General features: G+C 38.4%; 1 protein-coding gene across 1 annotated transcript in view; it reads right to left on the bottom strand.

Annotated features, from left to right (window-relative positions):
- The window catches only part of UMAD1 (UBAP1-MVB12-associated (UMA) domain containing 1), a 245,112-nt gene that overhangs the window by 56,457 nt on the left and 161,019 nt on the right, over positions 1–27,636 (bottom strand). Inside the window, exon 3 of the mRNA XM_065883931.1 lies at positions 24,861–24,934. Within this exon, the coding sequence (XP_065740003.1) occupies positions 24,861–24,934 (74 nt within the window). The remainder of the gene's footprint in view (positions 1–24,860; positions 24,935–27,636) is intronic.

Below are 27,636 nucleotides of genomic sequence, written 5' to 3' on the forward strand. Positions count from 1 at the left end.
ACAGCTTGGAGGAAAAAAAAAAAGGTCTTGCTCTTAATTACTACCTAATGTTTTCCTGTGAGTCAAATCTGAAGCCACCGATGAGGTTACTTATTCTCTGTGTTAACGAACACAGTAAAAACAAAAAAGCTATACCACTAGAAACGGGTTGAATTCTAAGAGGTCATGCTTAATTTTCATTAATAACAAATATTTATCTGTTAAACTACTTGCTTTCCCTGGCCACATTTCTGATCCTGCCACAAATTTCAGGAGTCTGCGTTTTTCTCTGAGGATCTAATTATCAGCCGTATCACCCAATATTCAGTGAAATTTTCCCATCTTTACTATTTGCCACTTGAATAAAATAGTGTTCCAAAGTAGTAAATTATGTAATTCCTAAATCCAAACTGGTTTATGACTAATTGGTAAGAATCATGGAGTTTCCTCATGAAAAGAGTTCCAAAAAAATCAAGAAAAGAATAACTAAAAACAAATGAGTACCAAGATATACTAAATTCCAGGCTAACAAGCTCTTCGGCCCTTATGAAACTGCAAAGGACCGCGTAAGGGCTTGCATGCAAAACCGAAACTCAACAAGCCATTTTCAAGAGCTGAGGCAGGGATGATCGTTAGTAGAAAAATATGTGACGGAGAGGTGCCAGTATTTAGTCCGCAAATTTGAATATTCAAAATGTAAAATATTTAACATTTCTTTCAAAAATGAATGCCAGTTTATATTTTTCTTCTTTCACATTTATTGTTAGAAAATTTTTATTTCAAGTTTGGGTTTTGACTTGACTGACAATTTCAGGCAATATATTAGAAACCAAAAAGTTAGTGGAATTATACATTTTATAATCAACACCTAAAAAGATCTTGAGATAGAAACAGAATATTCCTCTTAGTCACTTATAATGAGGTGAAGTAATAGGTTTAAATATGTCAGAAAAACTAAGCATTCTCATATTCTGCTTTTATCCATAATTTATAATTTAGCCTATAATACTCATATCCTCAGATCTCACACTCTCCTATAGCTCCACCTTTCTTTATTAGTAAAACTCCTTAACACTTAACTCGACTGAGGAAAGCAGTAGCATGGTAAACTGATTCATTTGGTTAACTGATGGATGGCTGCGTGATGCCCTGAATTTTGCTTGAGGGACGGATTGCCTCTGAGACATGGTTATAGCCTTCAATCCTGGAGTTCAATTATGGCCAACTGTCTTACGTGATCTTGCAATGATGAACTTTTAAATGTATCAATAAAACAATTTTTTTTCACCACATATCTTCCACAGAGCAATAACCCCAACATTTTTAGACATGGAGAACAATGTTTAACAGAGTCTTGCCCCAAATAACTGTTTAAGAAATACTGAAATAGAGACTGCGGGTGGAAGCTTCGGAGCCGCGGAGGAGAGCACAGCAAAGGGGTGCGGAGAGCAAAGCAGAGAGATTCCCGCACAGAGGATCGGTGCCGACCGGCACTCACCAGCCCGAGAGGCTTGTCTGCTCACCCGCCGGGGTGGGCGGGGCTGGGAGCTGAGGCACGGGCTTCTGTCGGAGCGCAGTGAGAGGACTGGGGTTGGCGGCGTGCACACGGCCTGCAGGGGGTTAGTGCACCACGGCTAGATGGGAGGGAGTCCAGAGAAAAGTCTGGACCTGCCGAAGAGACAAGAGACTTTTTCTTCCCTCTGTTTCCTGGTGTGCGAGGAGAGGCGATTAAGAGCGCTGCTTAAAGGAGCTCCAGAGACTGGCGTGAGCCGTGGCTAACAGCGCGAACACCAGAGCTGGGCATGAGATGCTAAGGCTGCTGCTGCCGCCACCAAGAAGCCTGTGTGCGAGCACAGGTCACTATCTGCACCTCCCCTCCGGGGAGTCTGTGCAGCCCGCCACTGCCAGGGTCCCAGGATCCAGGGACAACTTCCCCTGGAGAACGCATGGCAAGCCTCAGGCTGGTGCAACGTCACGCTGGCCTCTGCCGCCGCAGGATCGCCCCGCATCCTCAACCATCCCTCCCCGGGGCCTGAGTGAGCCAGAGTCCCTGAAGCAGCTGCTCCTTTAACCCCGTCCTGTCTGAGCGAAGAACAGACGCCCTCCAGCGACCTACACGCAGAGGCGGGACCAAATCCAAAGCTGAGCCCCGGCAGCTGGTCAAACAAAGAAGAGAAAGGGAAATCTCTCCCAGCAGCCTCAGGAGCAGCGGATTAAAGCTCCACAATCAACTTGATGTATCCTGCATCTGTGGAATACCTGAATAGACAACGAATCATCCCAAATTGAGGAGGTGGACTTTGAGAGCAAGATTTATTATTTTTCCCCTTTTCCTCTTTTTGTGAGTGTGTATGTGTATGCTTCTGTGTGAGATTTTGCCAGTATAGCTTTGCTTTCACCATTTGTCCTAGGTTTCTATCTGTCCATTGTATTTTTTTTTTTACTTAAAAAATTTTTTTTTCTTACTAATTATTTTTTATTTTAATAACTTTATTTTATCTTACTTTATTTTATTTTCTTTTATCCTCGTTTTTTTCTTTCTTTCTACTTTTTCTCCCTTTTATTCTGAGCTGTGTGGATGAAAGGCTCTTGGTGCTGCAGCCAGGAGTCAGTGCTGTGCCTCTGAGGTGGGAGAGCCAACTTCAGGACACTGGTCCACCAGAGACCTCCCAGCTCCACGTAATATCAAACGGCGAAAATCTCCCAGGTATCTCCATCTCAACACTAGCACCCAGCTTCACTCAATGACCAGCAAGCTACAGTGCTGGACACCCTATGCCAAACAACTAGCAAGACAGGAACACAACCCCACCCCTTAGCAGAGAGGCTGCCTAAAATCATAATAAGTCCACAGACACCCCAAGACACACCACCAGACGTGGACCTGCCCACCAGAAAGACAAGATCCAGCCTCATCCACCAGAACACAGGCACTACTCCCTTCCACCAGGAAGCCTACACAACCCTCTGAACCAACTTTAGCCACTGGGGACAGACACCAAAAACAACGGGAACTACGAACCTGCAGCCTGCAAAAAGGAGACCCCAAACACAGTAAGAAAAGCAAAATGAGAAGACAGAAAAACACACAGCAGATGAAGGAGAAAGATAAAAACCCACCAGACCTAACAAATGAAGAGGAAATAGGCAGTCTACCTGAAAATGATTTCAGAGTAATGATAATAAAGATGATCCAAAATCTTGTAAATAGAATAAAGAAAATGCAAGAAACATTTAACAAGGACCTAGAAGAACTGAAGATGAAACAAACAATGACGAACAACATAATAAATGAAATTAAAAATACTCCAGAAGAGATCAATAGGAGAATAACTGAGGCAGAAGAACGGATAAGTGACCTGGAAGATAAAATAGTGGGAATAACTACTGCAGAGCAGAATAAAAAAAAAGAATGAAAAGAACTGAGGACAGTCTCAGAGACCTCTGGGACATTAAACACACCAACATTCGAATCATAGGGGTTCCAGAAGAGGAAGAGAAAAAGAAAGGGACGGAGAAAAAATTTGAAGAGATTATAGTTGAAAACTTCCCTAATATGGGAAAGGAAATAGTTAATCAAGTCCAGGAAGCACAGAGTCCCACACAGGGTAAATCCAAGGAGAAACATGCCAAGACACATACTAATAAAACTGTCAAAAATTAAATACAAAGAAAACATATTAAAAACAGCACGGGAAAAACAACAAATAACACACAAGGGAATCCCCATAAGGTTAACAGCTGATCTTTCAGCAGAAACTCCGCAAGCCGGAAGGGACTAGCAGGACATATTTAAAGTGATGAAGGAGAAAAACCTACAACCAAGATTACTGTACCCAGCAAGGATCTCATTCAGATTTGATGGAGAAATTAAAACCTTTACAGACTAGCTAAAGCTGAGAGAGTTCAGCACCACCAAACCAGCTTTACAACAAATGCTAAAGGACCTTCTCTAGGCAAGAAACACAAAAGAAGGAAAAGACCTACAATAACAAACTGAAAACAATTAAGAAAATGGGAATAGGAACACACATATCAATAATTACCTTAAATGTATATGGATTAAATGCTCCCATCAAAAGACACAGACTGGCTGAATGGATACAAACACAAGACCCATATATATGCTGTCTACAAGACACCCACTTCAGACCTAGAGACACATACAGACTGAAAATGAGGGGATGGAAAAAGATATTCCATGCAAATGGAAACCATAAGAAAGCTGGAGTAGCAATTCTCATATCAGACAAAATAGACTTTAAAATAAAGACTATTAGAAGAGACAAAGAAGGACACTACATAATGATCAAGGGATCGATCCAAGAAGAAGATATAACAATTGTAAATATTTATGCACCCAACATAGGGGCACCTCAATACATAAGGCGAATACTAACAGCCATAAAAGGGGAAATCTACAGTAACACATTCATAGTAGGGGACTTTAACACCCCACTTTCACCAATGGACAGATCATCCAAAATGAAAATAAATAAGGAAACACAGCTTTAAATGATACATTAAACAAGATGGACTTAATTGATATTTATAGGACATTCCATCCAAGAACAACAGAATACACATTTTTCTCAAGTGCTCATGGAACATTCTCCAGGATAGATCATATCTTGGGTCACAAATCAAGCCTTGGTAAATTTAAGAAAATTGAAATTGTATCAAGTATCTTTTCCAACCACAATGCTATGAGACTAGATATCAATTACAGGAAAAGATCTATAAAAAATACAGACACATGGAGGCTAAAAAATACACTACTTAATAACGAAGTGATCACTGAAGAAATCAAAGAGGAAATCAAAAACTACCTAGAAACAAATGAAAATGTAGACACGACGACCCAAAACCTATGGGACGCAGCAAAAGCAGTTCTAAGAGGGAAGTTTATAGCAATACAATCCTACCTTAAGAAACGGGTAACAACATCTCGAATAAACATCCTAACCTTGCACCTAAAGCAATTAGAGAAAGAAGAACAAAAAACCCCCAAAGTTAGCAGAAGGAAAGAAATCATAAAAATCAGATCAGAAATGAAAAAGAAATGAAGGAAATGATGGCAAAGATCAATAAAACTAAAAGCTGGTTCTTTGAGAAAGAAACAAAATTGATAAACCATTAGCCAGACTCATCAAGAAAAAAAGGGAGAAGACTCATATCAACAGAAATAAAAATGAAAAAGGAGAAGTAACAACTGACACTGCAGAAATATAAAAGAGCATGAGAGACTACTACAAGCAACTCTATGCCAATAAAATGGACAACCTGGAAGAAATGGACAAATTCTTAGAAATGCACAACCTGCCAAGACTGAATCAGGAAGAAATAGAAAATATGAATAGACCAATCACAACCACTGAAGTTGAAACTGTGGTTTAAAATCTTCCAACAAACAAAAGCCCAGGACCAGATGGCTTCAGAGGCGAATTCTATCAACCATTGAGAGAAGAGCTATCATCTATCCTGCTCAAACTCACCCAAAATATAGCAGAGGGAGGAACACTCCCAAACTCATTCTATGAGGCCACCATCACCGTGATACCAAAACCAGACAAGGATGTCACAAAGAAAGAAGACTACAGGCCAATATCACTGATGAACATAGATGCAAAAATCCTCAACAAAATACTAGCAAACAGAATCCAACAGCACATTAAGAGGATCATACAACATGATCAAGTGGGGTTTATGCCAGGAATGCAAGGATTCTTCAATATACGCAAATCAATGTGATACACCATATTAAGAAACTGAAGGAGAAAAACCATATGGTCATCTCAATAGATGCAGAGAAAGCTTTCGACAAAATTCAACACCCATTTATGATAAAAACCCTGCAGAAGGTAGGCATAGAGGGAACTTTCCTCAACATAATAAAGGCCATATATGACAAACCCACAGCCAACATCGTCCTCAATGGTGAAAAACTGAAAGCATTTCCACTAAGATCAGGAACAAGACAAGGTTGCCCACTCTCACCACTCTTATTCACCATAGTTTTGGAAGTTTTAGCCACAGCAATCAGAGAAGGAAAGGAAATAAAAGGAATCCAAATCGGAAAAGAAGACATAAAGCTGTCACTGTTTGCAGATGACATGATACTATACATAGAGAATCCTAAAGATGCTACTATCAGCAAACTACTAGAGCTAATCAATGAATTTGTTAAAGTAGCAGGATACAAAATTACTGCACAGAAATCTCTGGCATTCCTATACACTAATCATGAAAAATCTGAAAGTGAAATCAAGAAAACATTCCCATTTACCACTGCAACAAAAAGAATAAAATATCTAGGAATAAACCTACCTAAGGAGACAAAAGACCTGTATGCAGAAAATTATAAGACATTGATGAAAAAAATTAAAGATGATACAAATAGATGGAGAGATATACCATGTTCTTGGATAGGAAGAATCAACATTGTGAAAATGACTATACTACCCAAAGCAATCTACAGATTCAATGCAATCCCTATCAAACTACCACTGGCATTTTTCACAGAACTAGAACAAAAAATTTCACAGTTTATATGGAAACACAAAAGACCCCGAGTAGCCAAAGCAATCTTGAGAATGAAAAACGGAGCTGGAGGAATCAGGCTCCCTGACTTCAGACTATACTACAAGGATACAGTAATCAAGACAGTATGGTACCGGCACAAACACATAAATATAGATCAGTGGAACAGGACAGAAAGGCCAGAGATAAACCCAGGCACATATGGTCCCCTTATGTTTGATAAAGGAGGCAGGAATGTACAGTGGAGAAATCAAGCCTCTTCAATAAGTGGTGCTGGGAAAACTGGACAGGTACATGTAAAAGTATGAGATTAGATCACTCCCTACACAAAACACAAAAACACTATACACAAAAATAAGCTCAAAATGGATTAAAGACCTAAATGTAAGGCCAGACACTATCAAACTCTTAGAGGAAAACATAGGCAGAACACTCTAGGACATAAATCACAGCAAGATCCTTTTTGACCCACCTCCTAGAGAAATGGAAATAAAAACAAAAATAAACAAATGGGACCTAATGAAACTTCAAAGCTTTTGCACAGCAAAGGAAACCATAAACAAGACGAAAAGACAACCCTCAGAATGGGAGAAAATACTTGCAAATGAAGCAACTGACAAAGGATTAATCTCCAAAATTTATAAGCAGCTCATGCAGCTCAATAACAAAAAAGCAAACAACCCAATCCAAAAATGGGCAGAAGACCTAAATAGACATTTCTCCAAAGAAGATATACAGACTGCCAACAAACACATGAAAGAATGCTCAATATCACTAATCATTAGAGAAATGCAAATCAAAACTACAATGAGATATCATCTCACACCGGTCAGAATGGCCATCATCAAAAACTCTACAAACAATAAATGCTGGAGAGGGTGTGGAGAAAAGGTAACCCTTTTGCACTGTTGGTGGGAATGTAAATTGATACAGCCACTGTGGAGAACAGTATGGAGGTTACTTTAAAAACTACAAATAGAACTACCATATGACCCAGCAATCCCACTACTGGGCATATACCCTGAGAAAACCATAATTCAAAAAGAGTCATGTACCTAAATGTTCATTGCAGCTCTATTTACAATAGCCCGGAGATGGAAACAACCTAAGTGCCCATCATTGGATGAATGGATAAAGAAGATGTGGCACATATATACAATGGAATATTACTCAGCCATAAAAAGAAATGAAATTGAGCTTTTTGTAATGAGGTGGATAGACCTAGAGTCTGTCATACAGAGTGAAGTAAGTCAGAAAGAGAAAGACAAATACCGTATGCTAACACATATATATGGAATTTAAGGGAAAAAAAATGTCACGAAGAGCCTAGGGGTAAGACAGGAATAAAGACACAGACCTACTAGAGAATGGACTTGAGGATATGGGGAGGGGGAAGGGTAAGATGTGACAAAGCGAGAGAGAGAGGCATGGACATATATACACTACCAAACGTAAAGCAGACAGCTACTGGGAAGCAGCCGCATAGCACAGGGAGATCTGCTCCGTGCTTTGTGACCACCTGGAGGGGTGGGATAGGGAGGGTGGGAGGGAGGGAGTCGCAAGAGGGAAGAGATATGGGAACATATGTATATGTATAAGTGATTCACTTTGTTATATAGCAGAAACTAACACACCACTGTAAAGCAATTATACTCCAATAAAGATGAGAAAAGAAATACTGAAATAAATAAAATGGTCTGATAGTTCAAAATTGACTTGGATAAGAAACTAGGGAATTATCTATTAACCAGGCTAAGTAGGTTTTAGATAGGCAATGATAAAAATGCAAACTTACTCATCAGATCTTTTAGTGACTAAATAATGTTACACCAGAATCTGAATCCATTTTTCTTTCAGAGCAAAACTACAACTACTGAAGTTGAAAGTACAGAATCTGATTTCGGTTCTCAATGTCAATAGGCATGAAGTGGAGGTTTAAAAAAAAAGTAAAACTCATGGACATTATCCAGCTAACAATGGTGCACCTCCTTCTGTTCTGATTCGGTGGCCCTTTTTGCACAAGTGTGATTTCTGAGGGTCTCTGTAGGTCTGGTGTACAAGTGCTAAAATTCTCTTTCGTTGACTTTGGACTTGAAAGTTCACCCTGGTGAAGGCTACCCAGGCACTGGTTAACTGAAATTCTACTGCCATTACTTCCTTCTTTCCTTCCTTCAACAACTATTTATTTGACACTTACCATATGTAAGTACTGTTTTTAGGCATTAGAGTTTCAGCAATAAATGAGACAGAGAAGATCGCAGCTTTCAACAATCTTACATTCTTCCAGTTATTACCTGTAACTTGTCAGATATAGCACACTATAAGCAACTGTTGAATGTAAACAGTATTTGATACATTAAAAATTGGGAATTAAAATTTTAAGGGGTAGCAATAATACCCATGGTCTAAAGAAAAGTTTCAGATGTTTATCATTTACTTATTTTGCCAACTTCTTAATTCTTGTGCAAGAAAGTCTTGTACTATTTTCAATAGCTAAGGAAGGCAAAACACATACCAAAAACACTTAGGAATCACTACTTAAAAATAAGAGAAAAAACACTTAAAATCACTTTTTAAAATACCATTTAAAATGTGTCTTCAGTCAGGAATGGATGCCAAAACAGTCAATACAAAGGAGAAATGTCCAAAACACAACAGAGTTTTGAGGAAAGGCATAATACATAATAGAACTAAGAGCCTCTTTAGGATTTGGGAATCAGAATGATCACTGAGCCTGCCTAATGGGAATGATTAAAGATAACCTGAAAAACTAACAGAAACTATGGCAGAATCTGATGTAAATAATTCAATTTGGAAAGATGGAGTAACTTTACAAATATACTCCCATTAATCCGGCATTGAAAAAGTAAGGAATTTGGCCAACGTTACGAGTGTTTCAGTACTACGGTAATAAGCTGAACAAGTTATTCTGTCTTTGGTCTAATCTAAATGTTCATTCCTGCATGCAACTAATATTAAACATTTATTGAGTGCCCGACACATGCCATGCATGGTGCTAGGCACAGAGAACACAATGCTGAAGCAGCTGGATCCCCAGTTCATGATGCACCTGGTCACCATACAAGGAGCCAGAACACAGGTGTTTAAATGTGCAGAGAGAGCAGAAGAAAGGACTTTATGCTGCCTGAGGGAGACAAAGACGGCGCCCGAGTTGAAAGATATTTGAGCAGGAGTTTGAAGGAGGATCGGAACTACACAAAGTGTTCATGAGGGGTGAGGCGTAAAGAAAGCACTCGACGAAGAAAGGAAAATTGCACGCATAAACTCCAGGAGAAAGGAATATGCTCACAGCATGGTAAGAAACCCTGTAAAACGACACAGGACAGACCTGGATGTTTATACACTGGGCAGGGCCAGATCATGAAGGGACATGCACATCAGACAAAAGTTACTGGATTTTATCCTAGAAGAAGCTAAGAGCCCCCTATGTCATCAAATAAGGCAACTACATGGTCAGATCTGTGGCGAATGGACTGAATGAAAGTAAGACTAGGGATGAGGAGGCTATTTCAGAAAGTCTTTGCAATGGTCCATGTGAGAGATAGTAAGGCCTGACCCACTGCAGGTGGAGTGGAGAGGGAGGGAACAGGACAGATAAGTGAGCTAGAAACGAAGTGACTTGCTGATCAACTGGGTTAAGCTTGGGGGAGAGGAAGAAGTCAAGAGTAATTCGCTGGCTTCCAACTTGAGAAGATACCCGTCTCCACGCCAAGCATTCTATCAGCTTTCAGTTTTGGATTTTGGCTCCCTGAGACTGGTCACTGCTGATCTGCCTCATTCTCTTTGTCCTAAAGAATGTCCTTAGGTGCTACAGAAATACAGAGGCGGCCACCACCACCTCTGAGTGATGACAAGAAGGAAGCACCACCGCCTGTGCCTCCCTGCCTGGTCTACACCACCTTCAGCAACCACGGCAGCAATCCTGTAGATGGCGCCCATTTTAATTCTGTACACAAATAATTAATCGAACTATAGTTATTATGCGCCCCAGGAGCACAAGGCACTACGGAAAATAAAAGCAATGTGCAGGTTTCTGCCGAGTTATGCAGGAAAGCAATACAGTGCAAAGCAGTGGTCAGTCAGATGCAAGTCCAAAATCCAGCTCCGTTACTGTTACTGGTTATATGACCTTGGGAAACTGATGTTCTTGGGCCTTGGCTGCCTCTTCTATAACATATCTGGATAATATAGCCTATCTCACTGGTAAAAATTAATGAGATAATACATGTAAATTTCCTACTAGCACCATGCCTAACTTATCGTAGATTCAAAAAATAGTAAGTAAATATCCTCCTTTATTTCCCATCCCCTTTTGACTACTCAAAACCTTTCTGCTTCCAAACAGAATCCAGTTATCACCAATGGGTGTTTCTCTCTACTTCCCCATGTCTACTGTTGGCAAAAATGAAGCTTCTAAAATTAACACAGGATGGTTATATCACAGACTGCTCACAGGCTATCCAATATTCATCAACCCTTTCTTCCTTATTACTGCACCCTGATTTTGCTGAAGGTGGTAAAATACTAAGCAAAAAAACCATTTCCTAGGGTCCCTTGCCACTAGGGGTAGCCTAGTGTGTGACACAGTAGAGTCAGTAAAACTCTTGTTAGAGATTATTTGGAAAGTTTCTGGACATAGGTATTTTTATTCTCTCTCAGCTAGCTTCCTTTTTCCAAGTTCCTGGAAAGTCGGTATGATGGCTGGAATTGCAGTAGCTATCCTGCAACTATGAGGAAAAGATCAAGACTCATAATATGAGCCTTGACATACTTGAGCTCCTGAAAAATGCTTCCACCACCTTCCACCAGACTTCTTATCACATGGGAAAAATAAAGGCCTAAATTTAAGCCACTGCCTTTCAGGTCTCTGTAACTCTTCTGAGCCCAATTCCGAACTGATTGAGGAATTTCCTAAATTTAGGGATATCCTTCAATCCTATTTTGGCATGAGTATCAAGCCATCAACCATAATTTCCTTCCAATTTAAAAAGAAACTCTTATTGAGTGTCCAGTATGTGAGATACTGTGTATGTAGACATAGAAATAAATATTACCTACTGACTCATTTTTTTTTAAACACCTTTATTGGAGTATAATTGCTTTACAATGGTGTGTTAGTTTCTGCTGTATAACAAAGTGAATCAGCTATACATACACATATATCCCCATATCTCCTTCCTCTTGTGTCTCCCTCCCACCTTCTCTATCCCACCTCTCTAGGTGGTCACAAATCACCCAGCTGATCTCCCTGTGCTATGCGGTTGCTTCCCACTAGCTATCTACTTTACATTTGGTAGTGTATATATGTCCATGCCACTCTCTCACTTTGCTTACCCTTCCCCCTCCCCGTGTCCTCAAGTCCATTCTCTATGTTATCTACTGACTCATTTAATTCTTATAGTAACCCTTCAAAGTAAGTAGTGTCATTCTCATTTTACAGCAAAGGGACACGAAGGTCTGAGAGGCTAAGTACTTTATCAAAGGTACCTTAGTGATACAAGGCGAGCCAAGATCGGAGCTCCATGTCTATTTGATGATGAAGTTCACATCCTGGCAGCTATCCATGCTACTGCAGGGGTTCTGTGAACTCACTACTGTGAGGAACCATGACTCCCAAGACAATGTCTCTCTAAATTAAGTACTCACTTTTCCTAGGTCGTCCGTACTGATACCTAAAATTCAACTGGGAAACCATCTTAAAATGTATGTCTAGAGCATGAAAAAAGTGTGTAGCAGGAGACCATGAAGTGGTTGATGTGGCAAGGGTGAGAACTGCCTAGGCCTGAGGTACACTGCCTGAAAGCAGCTAGGCAGGGCTGACAATCTGGAAAGGAGGCTCCTTTTACCTGGGGCCTCCAGTCAACAAGGACCCTGAAGAAATCGTGTTAAACTGGAAATCAGCGTGTGAGCCTGAGGCATCGGAGAGAGAGTAAGTAAAGGTGTCCAATGTCACACACATTCTCACAGTAAAAAAAAACCTCATGATCTTGTCACACGTAATTTTTTAAAAGAGGAGTGAGAGACAAAATTGGGAGCTGTGTACATCTCTTATAACCTATTAAAAAACACTTTAAATACAGACTTGTTCTATATATTACATAAATATACATATAAATGCATATTTTAACTCTTTCTTCTTCACAATGAATCTGAAGCAGCCAACAAGAAGATTCAATAATTTAAAAATCATAACCAGGAAACATATACAATAGGAGTATGAAATAAGAGGAAAATAAAGTAAGCAGACATATATCCTATAGGGTCCTAAACAGTTACTAAAATTGAGCTGTAAATTTAGGTCTGAGCCTCCTCTTGCCAAAGGAAAACAGAAAAAAATGACTAGGTACAAAATTCACAATGGCCATGAGAAAAAGAGAATATTACCACCTCAGGAGAAACAAAATATTTTCTGTTAGCATAAGAGGAATAAGAAATCAGAAGACCTAAGTGGGACTTCACACAGGAGAAACTACATAACAGAGCAGACAACGTCTCAGCAATTCCTCAATAGTAAATGTTACAGTGTATTCCACACAACAGTTTCTCACAGAGTTATTCAATCAAGCTGAAAAACAGTTCGGGGAAGGCAATCTGTGCAGGACTGAGGCAATGAGATAGGAATATACGGCTCTCCAATGGGCCGGCTTGATCTAGTAATAAATCCCGGAATATCTACATGAACAAAGAGACGGCATTTTCTTTAAATTATTCTCCAACCGAAACCAACTTAAGAAGTAGGATTATGCAACAGTTTCCTGACTCTTTTCAGTTCAGAAGTTCTGAGAAAGTTTTCAGGGGCTTTTTATTATGTAAATGGTACTTCAGTCCACTGGCACTGTGCTCCTAGGTGTAGCACTTATGTGCCAATCTTTCCTCCTTCTCCAAGGAGAAATCGGCATTAAAAGGCAGAGAAAAGGTAGGCTGCATTACTTTAAAAAATTATGGCTTTTTGCTTTTACATTAGGAGGTTCTACTACACACACTTTCTATTATATAACTAATGTTAGAGAAAATTTATGAATTCACACCCATAATGATTTCTTAACTAATTTAAAAGGCAATGAGTGAAAGGCATGTACCTAAGAATATGACATTCCAAAAATGGACATTAAACAGTCCTTGAACAGGTAGAAATTAATATCAATTATGAACAGTGTAGGATGAACACACGAGTTCACTGAAAAAAAAAAAACTGACGTATAGTAAGACATGGGGCCTGTTAGGTCTGGAAAGAAATGTAAAATCTATGTAAATTTAGCTGAGCTTAACTAAGGTGTAATTTTTTTCTGTGTGTTCATACTGATGCACTGTCATAAGCATGTTCACAGGAATCCTCAATAAGGTACAAAGTGGAATATTCAGAAAACGCCAATTAGGCCAAGTACATACCTGCATGCCAGTTTTCCCACTGCATAAGGAGTCAGATGATATTTACCCTTCAAAAGAGTCTCTAGTTGTGTGTGAAGACAACATAAATATCGTTGTGCTTTAACTTAAATTCTCTATAAAGTCACAAGAAGTTACGACTGTAACATGAACCAAAGGAGGAAAAAATAAGGACCATTTGATACTAATTAAAAAACAGGAGATTGGAAAAAAGATGGCTGTGGGAAATAGGGAACAGTTGTTCTCCCAACATGGACCTCTTACCCTGCTGATTCTGTGGTTTTTAAAACTACAAAAGTGAAAACTGGAAAAATGACAATAAAATTACTACCAACAGATAAACAGAATAACATTCTCTATGGTTTTTAAAATAACTTCTAAATTGACGATAGAAAACTAAATTTGCTAAGCAAAAAGCTAGCATTTCCACATTTATTTCCTCCTTCTAAACACATACAATAAACACACATATTGGATCTAATGTAGCTCCATGCAATGCAATTAGAGGTTCCCGTTCTTTGATTCCAATTGCAATCAATTGCAATGAATCAACAGAAGAGGCAGGTGATTAAAGTCACATAACTTTAACAAACGAAGATTGCTGAAGTTAAATAAATATCATTGTGGTCACTTTAAGCTACCTAGCTTCATCAAGCAGAGCTACAAAAGCAGCAGGTTAGCAGGTTTCTGGCAAGGAATAATTGGTGCTGAGCAACAGACTGTGTACATGAGCAGAAACATTGCATAAAACTCACATTGCTGGCTTACCCACACCATATGTGCATTTTGGATGGAAACAGGGGCAGCTCTCATACACCTCACATAGTTTGGCCTTTTCTGGCTAGGATGAATAAACACTATGTTTCCGTGTGCTAACTGTTAACCCCAATGGAAACCAGAAAATACCAGAATTATGACCTATCAATTCTAATTTTTTCCAGCAAAACTGAAACTAGGACAAAGACACAGTGGTAACAAAAATATACAAATTTGAAGTTATGGAAAAGATCTTTACAAATACTGATAAGCATGCCTCAAGTTAATTCATCTTGCCAATGTTTTGAGCTATCAACAACCCACAGTAATCTGATTGTCAAATACAAAAGTAAAAAGTTTATAGATTTAAAGAAATAATAAAGCATTTCGATTGTTCTTTACCAGTGGCCAAATTTATCATTTCCCCAAACAGACTTTGTAAGCAAGAGCAAGGACCTTGAAAGTGGTTTTCACAGTCTGACAAGTTACCTGCAAGGACTTTTGCACAATTCCTTCCTAACAAGCATGAAAGCCTGATTAATCAATATCTAAAAATCTTCATTATGCATCAGATTCTCCCCCTTCACCCCCCCTCCATCCCCCAATCAAAGCAGCAGTATAAAGGTTGGCGTTTGGTGGCAAAATTCCAATTCACTTTCCAAAGAGGTAAATGGCCAGGACTTCTGGGGAGGAAAAGATCTCAGACACTGCATCTAATCCCCCTACTTCACTGACTAAGAATTGAAGTTGAAGAGAAGCTTAGCAACTTGTCCTAGATCAAACACTTGGTGAGCAGAGGAATCCAGCAAAAATGTACTTTCTACTATATTATATGGTCCAGTAATTCGAGTGAAAATAAAGATTGGAGAGATGCACTCTACAAAATCTTTTTCCCAAAAGGTATCTTGCATAGCAGGATAAACACATCAAAGAATTAAATTCACCATTTAAATGATATAAACAGTGCAATAATCCAACTGTGCTTCATTTCCCAGTAAATCACAAATTTGCAATGGTTCTATATTAGGAAAAACAAAAAACAGAAATCCTTGCACTCATCTTGGATAAAATTATATTCTCATAAACTAAGTGTTATAAAGGGAGAAATTAATATCTTCAAACTAAGAGTCTCAGAATCATAGATATAGATGCAAAAGCAAGATTTGTAGACAAATACATGTTGAAACCAGTAACCCACAACCTTTTGGGGAGAGGGGGAATATGACTTTATAACTGATACTATGACACTGACAGGTAGATCAATGAGAACAGTCTGGGCCACGTGATTTCTAATGATATGTGAAGAATAAACTCCAAGTCACCTCACTCTTCTCCCTGCTGGAAAGTCGCCTAGGTGAGAAGACAGATGTTTCGACAAACCATGATCAGATGTGATGCTCTGTGATCAACTAATTAAGAGATCTTAAACAATAATCCAAGGCAGGTAAGTGCCTACATGTCTCCTAAAGATCATCCTCAGTAGACTGTTCCATCATTGTTACTGCCATCCAAAATAGTTCTTCTGTTAATAAGCAATATCCTCACCATCAGACTTACTATCATTTAAAATATAAGATATACTCATTATAGACAAATAGGAAAATCCGAACACTGGACAGTATGATTTAACCTATTTATCTATCATTCCAAAGGCAACTACTCTTAATGTTTTTATGTATTACATCATCTTTTTCTGCACAGTTTTTGTTTTTTTTTTTTTTCCGTACGCGGGCCTCTCACTGTTGTGGCCTCTCCCGTCGCGGAGCACAGGCTCCGGACGCGCAGGCTCAGCGGCCATGGCTCACGGGCCCAGCTGCTCCGCGGTATGTGGGATCTTCCCAGACCGGGACACGAACCCATGTCCCCTGCATCGGCAGGCGGACTCTCAACCACTGTGCCACCAGGGAAGCCCTTCTGCACAGTTTTTATATAGCAATAATCATACTGTAAATATAATTTTGTACCTCAAATCTTCTAACTGAAATTATGAAACCAAGAGTCTTTATTGAAAACTAATCATAAATTTCACTTATGAAAACTAAAAAATATTCCATTAAGTGGATTGCCACCTTCCTGCACATACAACTTCTTGTGGATTTAAAAGATTATTTTCTCAGAATAGAATCCTAAAAGTGGAATTACTGTCAAAGTATATTAACGTCTTTATGGTTCTTGATACTTGCAAAAATGCTTACCAAAAATGGTTGTACCAATTTAAACTGCCTTCAATAGCAATTCCCATTATACCTGTATTTGGACTATGAATATCTTGTAAGAATTAACAGTTTCATAATCATCTTTACACCCGCCATGAGGCAGGAGATAGATGGGTCCCAGGCTGAACAGTTTCTCCCCTGTGTACAGAAACTCCATAATAGCAGAAACTCCATAAAAGCAGGATGATGGAGGAGGCTGGGCCCTGCCCAGATAAAAGGCCAAATATTCCTCATTGTTGAAGTCAAGGAGACCTCCCCGACTACACATGCGCAGAAAGGCCCCTTGGAGGTCAAAAAGGGAGGGGGCACCACCCCATAGTAAGTGATGTCAACTAACCATAGGCCTCTTCACTAGAATCCTTCTTGGCTAAGAGATGTGCACGCACACTGGGAAGGACCCTGAGATATAACAAATACAGACTCAGAACCAAGCAAAGCAAGATGACTGGTCAAAGGAAACCCAGAAGAAATGCCCCATAAATGTGATTCAAACTACCACGAGGGCGCGACTCTCTCGCTGAGCCCGCCCGTGTGTCTATCCACACGTACTGTACTCTTTTTCCTTCTAATAAACACTTTACTTGCTTCACTGCTTTCCGTCTCTATGTGGAAAGTCGCTTCTACACAGCTGACAGGCCAGGGTCTTGTCACTGGCCACTAGTCCCTGGTGGTCTGGTGGCTAGGATTCAGCGCCCTCACTGCCGCTGCCCAACCTCAATCTCTGGCTGGAAACTGAAATCCTGCTTCAAGCTGCCGCAGGCTGAGGCCACCCGAGATCACCCATACTTTAAATTTATAAACTTATATACCATAATTATACTAAAAAATTCTTAAAACCGAAATCCTAACACCCAGTGGATGAATGTTTGCTATTCTTGAAACTATGCTTGAGAATCACTCGAGTCTCTTTTTTTCCTGTACCACCCAACCTCAATACTTTTCTACACACAAGTAGGTCTTTAATAGGATAATCTTATACCCCCTTTTAAGGAGTGGTAACCAAAGTCTACATCGTATGGAATTTATAAAGTTCAAGGATATTCTCATTCATTTTAATGACTATATAAAAGAAAAGAACAAGGAAATTCATCCCTACCGAGTCTGAAGGCTCCTATAGCTTTGTTAAAAGACATAAAGGAAGTACAAAAACACATTAAAAGAAAAGTGAACATTTCATTCATATGTATTCATTCTATATCTTTTTCAAAAAATCAATTTTTGTTCCCTAAATTACTCAACTATGAATTTCACATGTAACTCAACAATTTACAAATATGCAGATAAGAAATTACAAATACTGTGTACTAGATTGAGATGTGTGCTTCAAATGACATGAATAAACAAAGTCCCCCATATCTTTACTGTACTTCCCAGGGATTCTAATATTATGCACTTAATAATCTTAGCAAACACTTTGTTGTTGTTGCTACTACCTTACTGTTTTTGCAACTGCTATTAAATTTCCTAGTACAAATTGGCTGTAAGATTATTTTAGATCTTCATTAAAAAATTTATATTAAATACGCAATAAGCTACTTTGGTTAACAGAAGTTGGGAGATTATTAGTGTCACAGTTTATTATTTTAAGTAATTTTTGTGTCTTCTGTCAGTATAACCACAGTATCTCAATACCACCAGCTGATAATAATCTTTATAAATCCTACTTTGCAGCTATACCATCTGTTAGTTATTATTTTATACGTCTCCATATGCATATGTGAATTAGCTGTCATTCAAAACAAATATACAAATGGAATTGTGGTTTTGTGGGGAGTTTCTTATTGGCTTGTTTTTGTATTTTGTTATCTTTAGGCTAGTGAACTAAATAAATAAACATATTCCTATATCTTTGAGACCAAAAATAAATGCAAATTTCAGTTATACAAACTTCCAGTTATAAGTCATGAGAATGTAATGTACAGCATGGGGAATACAGTCAATAACACTGTATTAACTTTGTATAGTGACAGATGGTTAACTAGACTTATTGTGGTGATCATTTTGCAATGCATACAAATGTTGAATCACTATGTTGTATACATGAAACTAATATAATATTGTATGTCAAATATATTTCAATAAAATAAAGAGGCTAACAAAAATGCAAATTTAACAATACTTTTTGTAGTACAAATAAAAGAAATTTAAGTTCAACAATCTAAAAGTATCTGCTAAAACTGTTTAAAATTAATAGTCACCAAAATTGGATATAATTATATTAAAAAACTGATATTTCCATATTCATAGCTCTCAAAGTACACCTACAGACCAAAAAGCAATAGGTCCACTAGTAAATTAGTAGCTAATATGGTTCCAGTTTTCACAATATAGAACACTTTCCGCAACTGAAGATTAGAAAAGAATGACTACTTACTTACTTACTTGTAATGTTAATTCCCTGAAGAGATGAATCATAATGACAAAAATTCAAAACCAGGTCCCCCATTAATCTGTGGGTTTATCCCCATGAGCTGTAAATAACCAGGCTCCTACAGTAGCAGAGAGCAATAAGTAGTTGTAATGTCATTACAACTCACTACCAAAATTTACCCAGAAAGGCAACAAGAAAAAAAGAAGGAAAAGAAGGAAGATAAACTTACAATTGGATAATTAGTTCCAAATTATCACTTTTTCCCCAAGTACTAGAGTCTAATGACTTTAATAAGCCCAAACACGGTTTACAGGAGCTTTATACACTACACACCAAAAACATGGTGAATTCTGTTAAGAGTTACCAATGGCAATTAAAACATGAGACGAAAGCACAACCTGGGAGAAACCACATTTGATGACTAAATAGTTCATTGTTTCCTTAAGTTACCCTATTTTAGGTAATGATACTTTAGGATCATATACAGGGAAAGCTAAGGTACAAACAGTAGTAAATAATTAAAGTCATCATTAATAGAAACCCTGAAATATTTAGAGAGGGGGATTAAAGAAGAGAAAAATGTACTTAAGAAGTTATGATTTCCTGGAATGAATGCTATATTATTTTCAGTTTCTTGAAGTAAAAAGTCCCACTAATTACTTATACAAAAAAAATGCTGCTTTTCATAGAGTTTTTTGTGTATTAAAATAAGTTATACTCCAACTTTGTAAAATTTAACTTATTTGATGCCCAAACCAGATCTCCTTTTTTTCAAATTATATTTCATCTAGATGTTAGAATTTCCATGATGTCTGTGAGATAGCTGTACTTGGAGAGGCAACACAGTTTTGAAGTATACTTGGGCTATAAAGTATAAGGGGAAACATCATAGACTACTTAACAAAAAATATATATACATTTTTAACATGTTTATTGGAGTATAAATAATAATCAACACAATGGTGTGTTAGTTTCTGCTGTATAACAAAGTGAATCAGCTACACGTATACATATATCCCCATATCTCCTCCCTCTTGCATCTCCCTCCCACCCTCCCTATCCCACCCCTCTAGGTGGTCACAAAACACCGAGCTGATCTCCCTGTGCTATGAGGCTGCTTCCCACTAGCTATCTATAACAAAATATTTTAACTGTCATTAAAACTACAGTATAGCACAAGCCAGGTTCCATTCATTTTTAAAAATATTTTATTACCTGTCATTGAGATCCATGTGGGGAAAGTAGTTTCATACCATGATTTGCTTCTGTATGTCTAAAATGTTTTTAATGAGGGATTTCATTTCACAGGAATTTATATTAATCATACGAAATTAATTGTATAACTAGTAAAAAAAATTTTTTTCATGGTTTAAAGCTCACCTAATACATGAAGCCTTGCTTGATTCTCCCTAATGATATTTCTTCCTCCACTAAAGTCTCAGTTATCTTTGTAGTTATGGAATTTAAGAAACTTATTTATTCCACTTTATATTATATATATATATATATTTTTATATTATATTTTCTAATTTTCATGAATAGATTGAGAATGTCAGCTTCTATAAGTTAGAATCACGGAGTCTTACATATCTTCATATCCTCTCTGCCCCACGTCCAACAATTCCTCGAAAATAGTAGGCAATCTACATGTTTATCTGAATTCACCAAAAAAACTTTTTGGGGATACTAAAATCTAACTTCTCCAAAGGGTCTCTAGAAAAACAACTTATGTTTTGGTAATTAAGAGTGTTATTTTGAAGCTCTATGGAACCCACACTAACTGACCAAATATGTTTTCGTTATAAATAATATTTCAATATGTAGCCATTAAAAATGAAAATGAGACTTTCCTATTAGGTACAATAGTTACAACGTTTTAATCAGATGCATGTCTTTCAAAAAATCAATTGAAATCATTATACTTTGCCTTGCTAATGTACTGAGTGTCAAAAATAATCTAAATTAACAGATTTTTTTTTATGGGTAACTCCTAAGAAATATAAGAAAAACTTTTTTTTCACAGTGAGAAAAAAATAACTGTGTGTTGATAATGTAAGATGGAAAACAGAACTAAATGAAAAGATTTACTCGTAAGACAGCATTTGCAGAAGACCACTTATTATTCATGTACCCATCTAGAAATCATTGACTGGGCACCTATGTCACATCATATATGTCTGTGCAGAGGCTGTAAAGGTAAAGAAGGTGGAGTCTCCACCTTCCAGGAACTCACACTATAGTGAAGTCATAAAAGACAACACAAGTAGTAAAAGGACACTGGGGTTATCTCTGGCTGGGACAGCAGGGAAAAGAATTCACAACGAAGGTGACACTTGAACAGGGCTTTGGGTTTAAGCTTTATTCTGTAGATTTCAAGGCATTTGGGGGCCTGAACTAAAAACAAAACAACAACAACAAAAAACCCTGCTGTTCATTTTCAGAAAGGGATTTGGGAAAGAAGCTGCTTGTATAATAACAGTCAAGTGGACAGATGAGGATGGAGTATGAGGAACCAGATTTGGAAGATATTTGAATCAAGAAGAACATCAACATCAAGAATCAACAGGACTTGATGACAGATTTGATAAAGGGGGGCTGAGAAGAATGAGTCAAATGACATTTTAGGCCTTTAATTTGCCAAGACAGATGATGACATTCAGTGGAATCTAGATTATCAGTTAACAGCTGTTTATTGAGCACCTTCTATGTTCCAGACATTATTCTAGACCCACAGTCTATTTTCACTGTAGTCAGGAGAGGCAGACAGTAAACAAGTGGATAATCTGAAATAGTGATAACCGTGATGGAGAAAATAAAACAGGGTTACGTGAGAGTGACTGGGGGAAGAGACACTTTAGCTGAGGTCCTCACGAAGACTGACACTTGAACTAAGACCTTAATGATAAGGGGGCAGGCAAGTGAGGCTCCAGTAAAGAAGGGGTAGAAAATGAAAAGGCTGAGCTAGGAAAGAGCTTAACATGATCAAGGGACAGAAAGGCAGCTGGTGGACGGGGATAGGGTTTGGGGTATGAAGAGAAATGAAGTCTGAGAGCACATGGAGCACCTTGTAGCCCACTGTAAAGAACTTAGCAGTGATTCCAGTTACAGTGGGCAGCCAGCATATTTGAAGCCAAGGAGTGATGTGATCTGATTCAATTTCTGCAGGCTGTGAAGAGAACGGACTTAAGGGGGAAGAATGGAGGCAGAGAGTCTGGGCGAAAGTGGTGGCTTAAATTCCTAGCAGTGCCCATGTTGAGAAGGGGTTAGAGTCTGGATATAGAGAGGGAGAGGTGATAGGACTTACGGGTGGAACTGCATGTAGACTGTGAGGGAAAGAAAGGAACCAGGGGTACCTCAGGAGGTGTGATTCTAAACCACTATATAAAGGGTGGTGTTATTAAACAGTGATGGTGAAAACTTGAGCAGAGAGAAACTTCAGGGTGGTGGGGTCAGAAATCAATAGTTCTTCTTTGCTCAAGTAAAGGCTGAACTGTTTAGAAACTTGTAAGTGAAATGGCAGGTAGACAGCTGGATACAGTCTACAGCTCTGGGGTGAGGTCTATGTGGAGATATACTTTGGGAGTCATCAGACTCTTCAAAGATTTTAAAACCATGAGACTATATAAGACTCATCTTGACCCATGAAACATGAAGCAATGTTTGTGGTTTTAGATTTTTAAAGCAAGGAATAATAAATTCCATTTTGGACACTTAAGGTGGGGATAAGTGATTAGTTGGCTTTTCTGTGGTGAATCACACTAGCCTCTAAAAGTATTTTAGTATTACCCTCTTGTACTGACTTAACCCTGTCATCTCATTTGGAGTCTCCCTATTTCATTTCTGCTACATCAGTAAGCTCTTTGAGAGCAAACGGTGTCTTCCCTATCCCCAGCAACTATTCAGAGAGAAGGCACTTTTATCTGTTATACCATGAGTATAAAAATCCAGTCTTAATGGTTAAGAATTGATTGTATAGTGGAGAGACTAGGAAGTAGCACAATAATGAGCTAGTTTCAAATCTCTGAGGATCTATTCTCAAAAGTTTCTTTCCTTCAAAATTAATCTTGGAATTCTTCCTATCAATAAATCAACTTCGAAAAATAATTGAGTTCCGCAGACATTTCCACTGAATCACCTACATAACTGAGCAGTTAAATTCAAGTAATCGCGGATGATTTCTAAACCATCTTGGTGGTTCTTTCCTAAAGCTCAAATATATCAACCTTTATTTCCTATCAAAGATGCTACTTATGTTCAGTACTCAATAAATATTTGAATACATAAAAGAGATCAAGATGCTTCAACATATAGACAGGAAATTTTTCTTTGTCCTTGTATCTTTTTTCTCAGTACTATATACTCAGCCCCTTGCACAGTGCATTGAATACAGTCAGTGCTTAATAAATATTTGTTGCATGCATTAATAAAAAAAACAATGCACAGTTTTATGGGAAAGATGGGTCTTTTCTTCTTCTACATCAATTTACTTCCCATGTAACCTCTTTAAATGTTTTTCTCTTGATTATAAAATATTTACTCACTGTGGAAAATATAAATACAAAAAAAATCTCTCTTCTGGGCTTCCCTGGTGGCGCAGCAGTTGAGAGTCCACCTGCCGATGCAGGGGATACGGGTTCGTGCCCCGGTCCGGGAAGATTCCACATGCCACGGAGCAGCTGGGCCCGTGAGCCATGGCCGCTGAGCCTGCGCGTTCGGAGCCTGTGCTCCACAACAGGAGAGGCCACAGCAGTGAGAGGCCCGCGTACCGAAAAAAAAAAATCTCTCTTCTTAAGATGAATATTACTCTCTATTTATAACTCATGATTGTATTCATTCATTCAACAAATATTTTTGACTTCCTGTTCTGTGCTAGGCTTTGCGGATACGGTGATGAATCAAACAGGTCAGGTTCCCTGATGTCACTCCAGTGGTATGCAATACCCTCACGTTCTACATGTAGAATATAAGTAGAGGTGTGTCACCACATAGAAGGTTTCAAAATCCAAGGATATCTCTTCCACTCTAATAGTTAACATTCCCCCAAAGTCTTAAAAACGACTATTTCAGTGATTAAATAAGGTTAGAATGTTTCTACACAGAATATGAAAGTATGTGAACTACACTTTCACGTACCCACAAAGAGCAAATAATTTTCTCAGGTGGAAAAGAACAAAGGCCTTAGTCTTTTTACCAAACAATGTCAAGGAATGTACTTCGATGGTGGAAATGCTAATGTAGGACAGTTCTGAATAAGTTATTTTCAAACCTTTCTCTATAGGTTCATATATTACCTATTTATTCAAATGTAATAGAAAATAATCTCTCAAGTAAAAATAATTCAAATGTTTTAACTTCAGTGTTCTATTCCTCTATTTCCAACAGTTTCCATTAGCAGCACTGGGAAAAGCTTAGCACTTAGGAAGTCACTCCTACCTGCCATACTCTGATTTTCAGCAGATCACCTGTTCTCCTGATACCTAGGCACCTATTTGCATAGCAAGAGTGGAAGTTACTATTTATCCTCAGAGGTGTACATAATCACATTGACTTATTCGGTTTTACCCCAAAAGGACTCATTGAGTTTCACGTACCTCCAAAGTCTCACTGCCTTCAATGTCTGAAGTTTTGCCTCTTGCTGCCACTCTTTGCTCATGAGGTGTATCTCCTATGAAGCAAAAGAAAAAAATAAAACTTTACCATACCACTGTGGCCAAACTGTCTACTATTTATTTGAAATATCTTTTGCATGTTTCACACTGTGGAAGCAATTACTACTTCCTTTGTTACAAAGTAAACAAGTTAATATTTAAGAACAGTAATTTTATAAAGGTCACAGAAATCATCTGTAAATACATAGGTATACAATCTAAACCAGAAATGTATCCTGCTTCATATAGCTTTACTCTGGAAAAATCAAGTGAATTTATATTTTGTAAATCAAGTCATACTTCAAATAAACTAGGAAAACATATAATTTGAAGATAAAGCAAATTATTTTCAAACATTAAAAGTCTTGGGGCTTCCCTGGTGGCACAGTGGTTGAGAGTCCGCCTGCAATGCAACTGTACAATCACTATTTCCTGGAATGCCATATCTGGCGATGTACAACTCAACAGTGAGAGGCCCGCAAAAAAAAAAAAAAAAAAAGTTCCTAATGCTTTTGTTTCAGTATGATTCTTTTAAAAAACCATTAACTGTTTTTTGTTTGTTTGTTTTTTTGCGGTACGCGGGCCTCTCACTGTTGTGGCCTCTCCCGTTGCGGAGCACAGGCTCCGGACGCGCAGGCTCAGTGGCCATGGCTCACGGGCCCAGCCGCGTACGTGGCACGTGGGATTTTCCCGGACCGGGGCACGAACCCGTGTCCCCTGCATCGGCAGGCAGACTCTCAACCACTGCGCCACCAGGGAAGCCCAGGAACTTTTAAATTATATCTATAGGATAATAGAGGTAATAGTTGTTAAGTGAAAAATTATGTCAACTTACGTTCATGACCCAGGATGTCAAACAACAATTTTGATTTTTTAAACTTATTGTTTAAACTGACCATTTATTTGCACATCAGGAAGAATCTTGTTTTCAGAAATCCCCCTTGTCTCTGAAAGTTAGGGATAAGCTAATCAACCCCCAGTTCACAGATGGCAAAACCAATGCACAAGTTTAGTTTGCTTGGGTAAAGGCAATGAGACCACTGAGACCACAACAGCATGAGCAGACAAGGTAATGCAAGTCGCTGTATATTGACGTCAGGTGTGTTTAATAACTCACATGCCTGAGGTTGATACGGAAGTATGTGACATCCAATATGAAAGGTCATTTACTCAAGAAAGATTTTTTTCACCTTTTAAAATGATTATTGGGCCATCCCCTAGCCATACGAACACTATTTGGCTGAAACCATTCAGCACAAAGTCTGTGCTTCCTTTGCCAGTTTCTAATTCCAAGGTGTGCATCTGTACCACACTTTCTCCATTTCTCCCTACTGCCTGAATAACCAGAAAGGTTATCAGCCAGTGCTCTTGACATCACACAACACATCTACCTGGAAGCAACTGTACAACTGTACAGTTGTATCTGGCGATACATATCTGGCGATGACTCAGGACAATAACTGATTACAAGGAAAAATGCCATCTGCGAGATGATTCTCTATAAACAAAGGCACAAACTGAAACTACATAAACAACAAACAGAAAAGAATAGGTCACAGTGAAATATAACTTTTGAAGTTTTTTTCCTCCTACTGAAAAATTATTTGATCATGGTAAAAATGATTTGATCATGGTAAAAATTCAATTATTTTCTCTAACTTGTTATAACCCACATGAAAGTTAGATACTTCAACAATAAAGATGCATGTGATGAACGTGAAATAAGGTACTTTAGTTTTCAGACATCAGTTAATTCTAACTTATGTGCTGTATAGATTCAAAAATTTCATTTGCAAGTCAGCTGTTTAAAAGGAAGGACAAAAACAACAAAATAGATGCAAACTATTACATGTAGAATGGATAAACAACAAGATTCTACTGCCTAGCATAGGGAACTATATCCAATCTCCTGGGACAAACTATAATGGAAAAGAATACAAAAAAAGAATGTCTATATGTGTATAACTGAGTCACTTTGCTGTACAGCAGAGATTGGCATATTGTAAATCAACTATACTTCGATTAAAAAAATGAAAAGAAACAATAAATATGTTCACAGTATTTACGTTTCATAATGTCTTGTTTATAACACAATTGATTCTCACTACAGCACAGCAAGACATCCTCCCCATTTCCCTCCTTCCACAGTTTACTGATGGCAGAGGTACTCAGGGACTCACCTAAAGTCTCCCAGGTAGAAGTCAGCCATAGTGGGAGCAGAGCCCAGTCTCCTGACATATCTGGGGGGGACTGTGTGGTCCGGTGGAAGGTTCCAACGGATGGCGGCTGAGGTGGGGAGAATCGAGCTCCTAAACTGGGGATCAGTGCGAAGAAGAGCCCAGGGCTCCGAAACCTGGTCCAACCCCACGGGCCCCCCTAACACTTCTCTCTACTCCATTTTTCTTCCACAGGCTCCATGGGTTATCTGGTCTCTTCCCTTTCCGCTGATAATGCCAAATACTCCTGATCAGAACAAGGCTCTGTCCTTCCTTCTGGTCCTTCAAGGCACACACACGGTCCCCTTGATACTTTCCCATAAGTTTGAAAGGCTGGAAACAGTTTTATAAGAGGCAAAATCCCTCTTAAACTACAGCTATGCAATTTTCTTGGTTTAATGTATAGTTTTTATTTAGAGTGAGTAAATGAGAAAGGCCGTATATGCATACTAATGAAGCTCTTTTAGAATTTAAAGGACTGAAGTGAAATTCATCTGTATTTT

The sequence above is a fragment of the Phocoena phocoena genome, chromosome 9, assembly GCF_963924675.1.
Source record: "Phocoena phocoena chromosome 9, mPhoPho1.1, whole genome shotgun sequence".
Lineage (NCBI taxonomy): Eukaryota > Metazoa > Chordata > Mammalia > Artiodactyla > Phocoenidae > Phocoena > Phocoena phocoena.